The 11,238-nt window shown below is 39.2% G+C and overlaps 2 protein-coding genes across 3 annotated transcripts; one reads left to right on the top strand and one right to left on the bottom strand.

Annotated features, from left to right (window-relative positions):
* Positions 1–533: 533 nt before the first annotated feature.
* On the bottom strand, positions 534–6,089 carry rnf170 (ring finger protein 170). 2 transcript variants are annotated; one of them, XM_080047291.1, is made up of 7 exons: positions 5,805–6,089; positions 4,690–4,853; positions 4,497–4,572; positions 3,711–3,822; positions 3,320–3,393; positions 2,968–3,099; positions 534–2,384 (listed from the first exon to the last, which is right to left on the bottom strand). In XM_080047291.1, the coding sequence occupies exons 2-7, from the start codon at positions 4,827–4,829 to the stop codon at positions 2,115–2,117; spliced, it is 804 nt and encodes a 267-aa protein (XP_079903417.1). In that variant the 5' UTR covers positions 4,830–4,853; positions 5,805–6,089; the 3' UTR covers positions 534–2,114. The 2 variants fall into 2 exon arrangements, with proteins under 2 accessions (XP_079903417.1, XP_079903416.1); XM_080047290.1 differs by having other exon boundaries at positions 5,809–6,088.
* A 1,077-nt stretch (positions 6,090–7,166) lies between these two features.
* gpn3 (GPN-loop GTPase 3) lies at positions 7,167–11,069 on the top strand. Its single transcript, XM_080046359.1, has 8 exons — positions 7,167–7,314; positions 7,488–7,596; positions 8,328–8,495; positions 8,884–9,008; positions 9,164–9,279; positions 9,373–9,469; positions 10,149–10,277; positions 10,367–11,069. The coding sequence occupies exons 1-8, from the start codon at positions 7,267–7,269 to the stop codon at positions 10,433–10,435; spliced, it is 861 nt and encodes a 286-aa protein (XP_079902485.1). The 5' UTR covers positions 7,167–7,266; the 3' UTR covers positions 10,436–11,069.
* The last annotated feature ends 169 nt before the right edge of the window (positions 11,070–11,238 follow it).

Below are 11,238 nucleotides of genomic sequence, written 5' to 3'. Positions count from 1 at the left end.
GCAGCCATTTTCTGCCTGAGGGTGGGGACTGTATGGAGTCACAGTAATAGGGTGCCAAGAAAAAGCTTAATGGGCACACAAAAATTCATCTCGACATATTTAAAGGTGCACTATGTAACTTTGGGTGTGTCAGACATGCAGACATGTTCCAAGGTATATTCATAACTCAACAAACAAACTTTCCTCACAGGAAAATTGAATCCCTTGAACACGTTAGAAAGCTACCTTAAAAGTTAATGTTTCAATGTTGTTGGTTACAGCAGCAGGGCCCAGGGTTGTTTTGATTTATGATAGAATTATTCAATAGTAATAATGACATGTAGAGAATATAAAGGTTTGGTAAACTAACTGCTAAACCCCCTCCCCTGAAACTGCATAGTGCACCTTTAAGATGATATCTTTTGATGAGTCTCCATTTATACTATATATAGATCAATAATTTATTGTCTCCCCTCTGACAAAAAACTCACAAAATTGACAATCTCTCAGTGGGCATGTTGACAAACAGTATTTGGTTGGTTATCTTAAGGGTCATGAAGAGCCAAAAAGTCTGGAAATGAGCCTGCATCTTTACTGTGCTCCAGCATAATTTCTTCACAGAGCTCTTCAATTGAAGAGCTCTGTGAAGAACATTCAGAGACTTTAACATTCAGAGATCACCCTCCGGCATTGTACATTCATCTAGTCCTTACTTCTCCAAACAAGTACACACCTTTTGCACAATATTAACATAACATGAAATAAACAACATGCTGCGCAACATGTTCGCTTAATTTTTAAATAAGAATACATGTTTTAAAAAGTAAGACACATGTTCCATGTATTAATTTTAAAAATCTGAAAAGTGTGTAAATTGTTCACCCACTGACTTTTGAGTCCGATTAGGACCAAGATATATGTACAGGAGACAAACATCCAACTCAATTATTTATCTTTGGAGTGGAAAGGTAAACTTTGATATTAAAAGTAAACATTCATAACTGGAGCAAAATTACATCCAACATTTTTCATAGCTTTGATCTGTCTACTTTTTTTGTGAGGCATTGCTTTCTAAATTTCTTGGATTGAATTACAATTAGACGTTATTACGCAACAGTCCAGTTCTCTTATGTGTTGTCAGTTTACATGGGATTCAGGCAAAAAGATTTCATCAGATTTTGAGGTGTTGAAGGTTTTGGTTTTTCAACACAGGCAGTGTTTTAAAGTCATGATGAATGTGCATAGTCAAATGTTAATTATACAAGTGCATAATCAGTTTAATTGACCAAACTGGCTGCGATAGCCACAGTGAGATGGTTTGATTGACATAGATTTTTGTCCGTTTGACAGTCCACCATCCAGATGCAGACCATTTGAAATGCATATGAACAAAACACAGCCATCAATACAGTATATATTCAAGATTGCATTATGTTACAGAATTGTCTCTATTACGGCGATGTGCTCATTAACCAAATGACTGCTTTTGGCTTTGCTGTCACAGAATTGGTAGTAATGCTAGTCATTCAGTTAGGGGGTGTCCCTCGAGTACCTGAGCGTACTATTTTCCTGGCTTACTGGAGAGGCTGGTCCAAAGGAGATATTTACAGCATCACTTCCCTTCCACAGCCAACCATATACGATACTGTTGTTTGCATTGATCTCATTCAACCTCTGAATGTTAAAAGGTGGTGTCAGCAATTCTGCAGAATGCTTGTTAGCAAAATCACTTTGTCAAAATCAGTATAATCAATACACAGCCTATGCTCTGTAAATGGGTATGTAAACAAAGGAGGCCCACCGTGGCTCACATAATGCCCATTTTCAGAGCCTAAGCTGTGTAATGACACTGGATTTTTTTTTTCCCTCAGCGCAAACACAGTATGGACAGCGGGACAGGTAGTGGATCTTGAGGAGATTATCCCTAATTTTGACATCAAATTATTTTGACGACAAGCATTCTCCAAAATTGCTGACTACACCTTTAATGGGGAATTCCATATACATTCAGATTAAGTCTTTTGCCAGCCCCCCTCTTCCAGTGATACAATAACTTCCCATGCTTCAAAGTGAACCAGCATTATTAATCACATGTCCTTCAATTCACTTTCTCTCTCTTTTTACGAGTGAATGGCCTAGCCGTTGAGTCTCTGTGTGACCACCTCCCTGTACATGATGGAGATGTAGACAAAGAGGAGTAGGATGACAAAGAAATCGTCCATGAAGCCCAGTAGACCGAACAGTGCCTCTGGGATGATGTCTAGCGGTGAGACCAGGTAGGTGAGCGCGCCCACCAGGCAGAGCAGGATGCGGATACGGAACATCCAGAAGAGGCCTCCCATAGAAAACATCTCTCTGAAGGCATGACGGAGGAGGGTGGGCACGTCCCTCAGCCGGTCCATATACTGAGGACGAAGAAAATATTATGAGAAACACTCTTAAAATAATATCCCCCCTGAATTACAATGCTTTGCACAATTCTGCATCTCATTTGCACTTTGGATTATTGTTTAGCTGCGCGACAGATCATACAAATTCTCGATGTTTTATCCCTCAAAATCATAGTCACCGAAGCTGCTTTTAACAATTCTAAAGTTAAATTTGGAGTCAGCAATCCTGGGGAACGTTGGTTGACAAAATCACTTTGGCAAAAACAGTGAATATCTCCTCACAATGCAGTTCCTATTCATACTGTGTGTGTGCTGAAAATAAATATGGTGATACTGGTATGTAAACAAAGGGGCCCACCGTAGCTCGCAACATGCCTATTTACAGAGCCTGGGCTGTGTATTAACACTGGATTTGTTTTCACACACAGTACATACCGGTAGCGGATCGATTCACTGAATTTAACAAAATCATTTTTTGACAAGCAGTCTCCAGCACCGCCGACTCTACCTTTAAAGGAAAATGTTTCTTGTAGCATCTTCAGCCAGTTTCTGTTTTGTGCACTCTTGTTTATTGCACACATGTGAGTAGAATACTCACAGATCTTGGCTGGCCTGAGAAGCGGCGGTTGTAATCGTTAACGTCTCTAAGTAATAGCAGCGGTTCGGCCTCACCATCCTGGACCCTCTGAGGATCAGCGTGCTCGTGAAATAGTGGGAAGAGCAATGTTACCTGGACAAGAGAAAAAAATAAGACTGAAAATGAAAACATGTTGCAGACAGAGAGACAAACATTAGCACGCTTTAATACATGAGAATTTAGCATTTGTCTTTATTGGTACATTTGTTGGCAAGTGATGCCAACAGCAACACGTAGGTCTGGTATATACAAAACCGTAATCGTATAAGATTTGTTTGACTATTCCATGTCCAACATTTATTACAAGTCTCACCATTTGTCTGCAGATAGGGCAGTGTATAGCACCCAGCCAGGTGCCAAACCTCCAGTAGGCCATAATGCAGGAGCCTATGCAGGAAAAAGACAACACTTCATAAACACATGTTTTAAGATGTTCCCTCCTCAATTATGCTTTGACACATTTGAATTCCTGCGACTGAATTATATAAATATTCAGATTTCTGCGTGTTATCGAGAGCTATGCCATGTCAGCCCATGATAACAGAATATGCTAACTCAAAAGAAGTCGACTAGCAATTTGCTGAGTAAAAGATGATATGCATGATCTCCAGCAGGCACAAGCATTGACCTTTTCTCTCAGCATCATAATGTAACAGTATGGTTTTGCTTTGTGCATAGTAGTAGAATCTGTACAACTGTCTTACCACAAAAAAGGTGTCCACAATTGGTTTCCACAGGCAGAACAGCCTGCTGCAGACACACAGGACAAGACATGTCCGTGTAATACTGCTGCCTGGCCTCCGACTGGGTATCATCCTGGTGGAAAGAAATACAATACATACAAATCAAAAACCACATGAGAAAGTTTAACAGATGGGTACTCACAGAGCAAATTCATCTCTTCTTTGAAAAGTAGACATTATATGTGTAGAAAATATAACAGAAATCAGCCATCAATCCTGCAGAACCAAACAGGGTGTTACCTTATTTCCGGCTGTCAAAATATATTAATCGAGTAAAGTGTTCTTTGAAACCTGTCAAATTTGTTCTCGGTTCAATTTAAGATACATGGCCCATTTTCAACTTTGGTTGCTTGGCAACATCCACTTTTTTGCTCATGCCCCAGCTGTCTACAACTTTCAGATCAAACACTTGCATAGTATTGCTTCGAGTTCAGCTGAAGTATAAAGGGAATACAAGCCTCAGAGTTACAATGTGATTGTAAAACTTTACTCTCACTGAATCCATCGTTTTTGATACTTTAAATGTATCAATTACGTTTTGTTTGAATTATGTCCTTTGTATGTGTAGATTTAATTTGCAAAGAGCCACAACAATGCTGAAGTTGCAATGCTACAATGCTTTGTCTGATTTGGAATGTATTCAAAAACAACAATAATTCTCACTATGTAAACACAGGGAATCTATTTCTGCTGTTTGAATGTTATCGTTGTCAACCTGAAAGGCTGGAGTTGTGTTTGCCTGTGTACCTGCTCTGTTTGGAGCTGTTGTCGGACGTTTCGAACATGCTCCTGATTCTCAGGATGGATGTTCTGCTCCACTTCTCTGTAAGATCAAAAAGACGGCCACTTAAATTGGCATCAAAACGCTCCTAGTAGTAGTTTCTAAAGCACAGTAACTACATAATACATACATTAATCTCATCCTAAATGTTCTGCTTACCTGCAGAGCAGAGTGAGGAGTCCTGCGAGGAAGGTGATACTGAGCACCACAACAAATAAGACCTGGTTGCTGATACCCTCAATCAGGGTGTCCTCGTCTTGGATCAGGTAGTCCAATTCCCCACATTGACTGTCCTCCATCACCCACAATCATAGCATACAACACTACAAAACAAAGAAGACATCATTCCATTTCTGACCTGATCAAACCTTCTTATAAAAAGAATAAATGTGAAATAAATGATTGTTTATCATATGAATTGTTATTCCATGAATATCAACTGGCACAAAGTAAATGATCTTGAACATGAATCACCAGGTGCTGAGCTGACACATTCAACTTAATTGCTACTTAAATTGCAACTTAACAAATACTAGTGATTTTGATCAATGGACTAAAGTGACAGCCACAAACAGAGGCTTGCTGTGACCAATGCGGCCAATCTTTGATTGGACTGACTGACCTCCACGTCGTCAATAGTGAGAACCAAGTCAAAGAACTTATGTCATGTCCTACTTATTAAAATGTAAGTTTTAAATGTGTGAAAACAAGAGGCATGTTCAGTTTTAAAACAAGTATTACTTAGTAAGTATATTATGTGTAAAGAAGCAGGCTTTATCGTTAGCATAACAACTCTAACTCTACGGAGCAGCTGTTATTTTCACTGACTGTGCTAACACATAAGCTTATGACAGTGTTAGCACATAGTGTCAGAGCTTGAGGTGTTTCCCCCAAAGCCGCTAGCTAAGTTTAGCGTTCGCGTTGAGTAGAGTAATAAGTAGCCTCGACGGTCTAGAGAAGAATACGTGTCGTATTTTTTGTTTATGAATAATGCCGACTGACAGTCAACGTTGGTGTCGTGTCACTTCACAGAGCTCATTTGGACGGTAGAATTGTTACACATCGTTAAAAGAAAAAACGTTTGATCCTTTAAATCCGAGCTCAGCAGAGCACTCATCGCTGGGAGCTAAATCATAGAAAATGCTACACGTTTGCTGGCTGTGACACACTTTTTCTGACAGTCTATGATGACACACGAGCACAACGAAGCTAATAATGTTACCCACCCACCGACAAGATTTCAATGCATTGCAGTACAAGACGAACGACCTCACCTACCAATAAGAAGTCCACCTTTCTCTAAAGGCTTGGTTTGTCAACTCCATTCACCGTCTTCAGGCTGAAAACATTTCCTTTCCAGCAATGGCAGACACTTTTAGTCAGATTAGTCAGATCACAATGCCAGACGCGTATCGTTGCTTAGCCACGAACTGCTTTTGCATCAGTTTTGCATGCGAAGTGCTGCAGTTAGAGGCCGTGTCTGAACTGCCATACTAGCGTCCTACATCCTACATACTCATGCATACTCTCTACTCAAAGATCGATTGTGTATGCGAGCTGCGTCTAAACGTTCTCAGTTGAAGTATACTCAAGCAATGAAGAATTTCTTCTTCTTCTTATAAGATTCAGGCAGTTTAGACACTGTTAAGCTTATAACCGCCCTCTACAGGTTAGATATTGAACTAGATTTTTACAGTCCTGTGTTCATCATCTGTGTTTTAGACCTCTTGTTTTATAATAATGATGTTTTGAGGCGGAGGATCCCTCCGACGCTCTCTGTCCGGCTCATCAGCACTCAGCTGTCTGTGAGTTGAGCTGGACGAGCCGCGGTGTGTGGAACAGCGATCTGTTTTAATCTCTCTCCACTATCAGACTCACAACACTCATTTCACTTAGTGACTCTAATGTTGTTAGGTATTTATCTTCATCTCTTATCTATTGTAAGAGTTTATGAATGACTGCACGTACAGTTGTCAGATCGCGGAACCCCAAACAATGTTGTTGCCTAGCAACTTGCTCGAAAATATTTCATTTTCCTGGGCGGGTAGAATTGACCCAGTGCATTATGGGGCGGTTGAGTAGGAAAAGTATACAATCGATTCATACCCAAAATCTTCCCGGAAGTTAGTACTCATCCGGGAATTTCTCACATACCCAAACTCGCATACCCAACCGTCACATACTCAAATTGAAGTCAAAATGAGTATGAGTAGGACGTTAGTATGGCAGTTCAGACACGGCCTCAGTTTGTTGCAGAGCTCTTACTTCTTCTTCTTCTTCTTCTTCTGGGATTTTCAATTCTAGACGTTACGTTCTACTGCCCTCCAGAGGACAGTTGGATGAAGCAAAAACAAAATAACCAATTCCTAGATCTGCCAAACAGTGCAGTAGTATCAATCAATGTCTATCTATCTATCTATCTATCTATCTATCTATCTATCTATCTATCTATCTATCTATCTATCTATCTATCTATCTATCTATCTATCTATCTATCTATCTATCTATCTATCTATCTATCTATCTATCTATCTATCTATCTATCTATCTATCATTATGTAATTGCACATTTTGAACGGTAGATGGCAGTGGTGGTCCTTACAGCGTGTTTCACAGTCCCTGAAGTCAAGAAGAAGTGGTGGAATCAGTACTTAAAATTATAGCTTGCGACATTAGCTAGCTTAACTTTGCCATAACACTTTCGCAGTGAGGCCTATTATAGGGGTCTGAGGCACAATGCCTCGCTACGCACAGCTCGTTATGGGCCCGGCTGGCAGTGGTAAGGTGAGTTTTCCGCCTCTCTGTCACACGTGCTGTAAAATGATGCCTTGTTGTTATGCTGTTCGGCCAAAGCGCTATGCTAGGTCGTGAGGTTGTCTTGCCTCCTACGTAGACCATGATTAAGTAATATTGTTTATATATGCCTTTTCATTTGTAACCCCTATTTTCCCTTTCAGAGTACTTACTGCTCCACCATGCTCCAGCACTGCGAGGCTATGAACCGCTCAGTGCAGGTGGTCAACCTGGACCCAGCTGCTGAGCACTTTGACTATCCTGTCATGGCAGGTGAATATGCTGTACAAGACCCAACACACAAGGGTTGCAAAAGAAAGATTCAGCTAAATGAAGATGAGAAGTATGTATAGTGTGTACTAGTGTGGTAACAATAACTACGAATAAAAAAAAAATAATGATGATAAACTTTTTTTGTATAGCTCTTTTCAAAACAAAGTTGCAAAGTGCTTTACAGAGTAGATTACAATAGTATACAAAGTACACCATCTAAGTAAAAATAGCAAGGAAATAAAACAATGTTCTTATAAACAGGACAAGGTGTGTTAATAACATATATTCACAAAATGTAGGTTGCACAACAAGACACTCATTCAAACAATAATTTGTTTTATTACATACTTATACTGGGCTTAGGTCTAATTTCAAACCACTGAAAACAGTAATCTTATCAAAACCTTTTGTCCTGATACCATTACTGTAACACCAAAGAGTAGTTGTGTGGGTTGCTATACTGATAAATGTTAATTAAATCAATTCATCTATTTATCTATCTATTACTAGTGAACCACACCATAAAGTATATAGCAGAGGAAAACACAGGAGTTGGCTTATCACAATTTTGTGTTTAAAAAAATCCCCCAATGCACATGTTTCTGTGGAGTGGTATAAAATGTATTTAGTTTTATAAATGTTCTGAATTACTTATCTTGTGCTATTAACTATACTTACTTTTAGTGTTATTTTGTCCTTAACAACAAACCTCATTGTTTCCGCACCCTCAGACATCCGTGAGCTCATCCAAGTGGACGACGTGATGGAGGACCCTTCTCTGAGATTCGGCCCTAACGGAGGCCTGGTCTTCTGCATGGAATACTTCGCCAACAACTTTGACTGGCTGGGGGAAAGCCTGGGTCATGTAGAGGACGACTACATACTGTTTGACTGCCCAGGTAAATATCTTGGCAGAGGTGTGCGGAAGCCATTGAAATAATGTAACCACTTCTGTTTGTCCTGGTAGTGATGATGACATGGTTTGTTCTTGCTGACAAACACTGTCATTACTATTGAAACTGTTTAATTTAATCAACCTTTTAAGCCCCTTGTGCTTGGACAGGCTTTAGTACCAAGCAGTACAACTGAAGAACAACATTAAGAAGTGAATTTAATGGGAGATAGATTAAGAGATTTGCCATGATTCTAAATAAAGCATTGTGATTTATAAATGACTGTATCAGTTGTATTTGGATCAGCCACACATACAGCATATGCCCCAGATTTGGAGCCATTTTTGTCCACAGCTCTAACTCAGTGTTTTGACAAAGTGGCTTGTTTTTGCAGGTCAGATTGAACTGTACACACACCTCCCTGTAATGAGGCAGCTGGTGGAGCAGCTCCAGCAGTGGGAGTTCCGGGTGTGTGGGATCTTCCTGGTGGACTCCCAGTTCATGGTGGAATCTTTTAAGGTCGCGGACAATATCTCTGCATTCCTCATTTGTTTATTTGATTCAACTTTTGTGTCTGAACACACCCAATTCCTACACTGAAGTGTCACACCAAGAGTTGAAATTAAATGAATGAACGCATGGAGTCTGATGTCTCCCCTCTTCTTTACCTGCAGTTTATCTCAGGAGTCATGGCTGCCCTCAGTGCCATGGTGATATTGGAGATCCCTCAAGTAAACATCATGACAAAAATGGACCTGCTCAGTCCCAAAGCCAAGAAGGAAATTGAAAAGTAAGTTTCATATGAGTACAGTACAGCAGTGTTCATGTGTGTGTACAGTTCACATGAAACCTGCAGCAATGGTCTGCTTTCTTTCACAACCAGGTACCTGGACCCGGACATGTATTCAATGATGGATGATAACAATGATAACATCAGGAGCAAAAAGTTCAAGAAGCTGACTGAAGCTATAATTGGTCTGGTAAGCCAAGTCCCTGATTTGATACTGCACTTACAGTTTTTCTCAATTGCTTGGACACGCTTAATGAAACTGGGATCCAATTGATTTTTATTATCACTTTCTTAACACAGCAGAGTTTCTCTTTTGTCAATGTGTGGTTCCATTAGTTTTATTCATATTCCATACTCTTTTTCAAACCGGTTAACACACACCATCTAAAGACTTCAAACTCGTTTGTATGTTAAACAAAAAATTTAAAAAAATATTTACAGCTGATAGAAGTTATTAGCATTATCATGAAACTCCTTTGCACAAAAAGACTTCTGTGCTGCTTTCTTACAAGCATCGATCATAGAGATACTGTGTATTCTTTTCTCAAAAGAATACAAAGTATGGTTGTATTTAGTTGACTCATGAAATGATTGATTGAAGGAATATACTGATTTGACAACATGTTGCGTTGTCTAAAGGTAATATTTGATTGTGTGCCGTGTGTTAAATGTTTGTGAATGTGAGAGCATTCTGCAAACAAAATGTAATTTTGGCAAGAGACTTTTCGTTGAATCCTGTGTGTCAATTGTTTCGATAACCTCAATTCTGAATGGACAAATGCGCCGAAGCAATTGAGAAAAACCCGCTATGTGTCCCTTTTTTTATTTGTTTTTTTTAACAAGACTTAAATCACTCTGTCTGCATCCAGATCGATGACTACAGCATGGTGAGGTTCCTACCTTTTGACCGCACAGATGAGGAAGGTATCAACATAGTACTGCAACACATTGACTTCTCTATACAGTACGGAGAGGACCTCGAGTTCAAGGAGCCAAAGGTAAAAAAAAAACTTTTATTAGAATGCATTTCACCATTTGTATAATATTATAAATTCAAATGTTATTCCCATTATTATTTTTGATACAGGAGGTTGATGATGAAGAGCCTGGTAACCAAAATTATGATGAGCATTTTCAAGGTGGAGGGGACAGCTGAGGACTAACGTGACTCCAGGAACTGTGCAAAAAAAGACACTTGTCAGAGTTAAAAAAAAAAAGACAACAACCAGGATATACCATATCAAGGCATGTGACTGCAGAGACATGACAAAGGGACATGTGCGGGGCAAGACTGACAGAAGATCATGAATATCTCGTCTCACCAATAAGATTTTGTTTTTTGTATCAGGGTTCAACATAACTTTTTTTTCCTACTGGCCCGCTGGGCCAGTGGATCCGAGTTTTACTGGCCCCTTGTATATTTTCACTGGCCCTGCACACACTTTTTTTTCTTCATAATTTAGTGTCAATCATTATAATACCTGTATTAGAAAAATAAAGAAAATAACCAGATCTAAAGGGAATATCTATACTGTAACAGTATATATATTCCCTTTAGATTTGGTTATTTTTCTTTTAGTTAATTATATGAAATGTTGATATTGCTCATACACATAATATAAAACCAGGCAAACATATTGAATTTGAAGCCTACAACTGAAAGTATGTTGAAAGAGTGGGCCAGTATTTTAAAGTCCAGTAGTTTGATGGTTGTTTTTATTCTTGAATTTGCAGTTTAATGAATAGTTCACCTGCAGAAGTCATGTTCAAACATAAAAAAAAAAATAAGAGATGAAGGTCTGATCAGTCTTTGTGGTGTGGTAGGCTGTTTTTATTACTTTCTCTATGCATTAGGGATGTGAATGACCGAATGACCGGTTTTCCACTTGCGCTCAAGTTGACTTTAAAAATAGAATAGAAATCCGAAAATCAGGGGGTTATGCCGTTTTTTTAATGGGA

The sequence above is a fragment of the Ammodytes marinus genome, assembly GCF_949987685.1.
Source record: "Ammodytes marinus genome assembly, chromosome: 18".
NCBI classification, from domain to species: domain Eukaryota; kingdom Metazoa; phylum Chordata; class Actinopteri; order Uranoscopiformes; family Ammodytidae; genus Ammodytes; species Ammodytes marinus.
This window is presented reverse-complemented; position numbering and strand designations above follow the sequence as displayed.

Coding starts and splice junctions, on each gene's coding strand:
- rnf170 (XM_080047291.1), bottom strand. CDS start 4,829: ATGGAGGACAGTCAATGTGGGGAATTGGACTACCTGATCCAAGACGAG. Junction 3,823..4,496: donor AACAGCTCCAAACAGAGCAG/GTACACAGGCAA, acceptor TCTTTCCACCAG/GATGATACCCAGTCGGAGGC. Junction 2,385..2,967: donor TCTCAGGCCAGCCAAGATCT/GTGAGTATTCTA, acceptor CTTCGTCCTCAG/TATATGGACCGGCTGAGGGA.
- gpn3 (XM_080046359.1), top strand. CDS start 7,267: ATGCCTCGCTACGCACAGCTCGTTATGGGCCCGGCTGGCAGTGGTAAG. Junction 7,597..8,327: donor TGACTATCCTGTCATGGCAG/GTGAATATGCTG, acceptor CCGCACCCTCAG/ACATCCGTGAGCTCATCCAA. Junction 8,496..8,883: donor CATACTGTTTGACTGCCCAG/GTAAATATCTTG, acceptor TTGTTTTTGCAG/GTCAGATTGAACTGTACACA.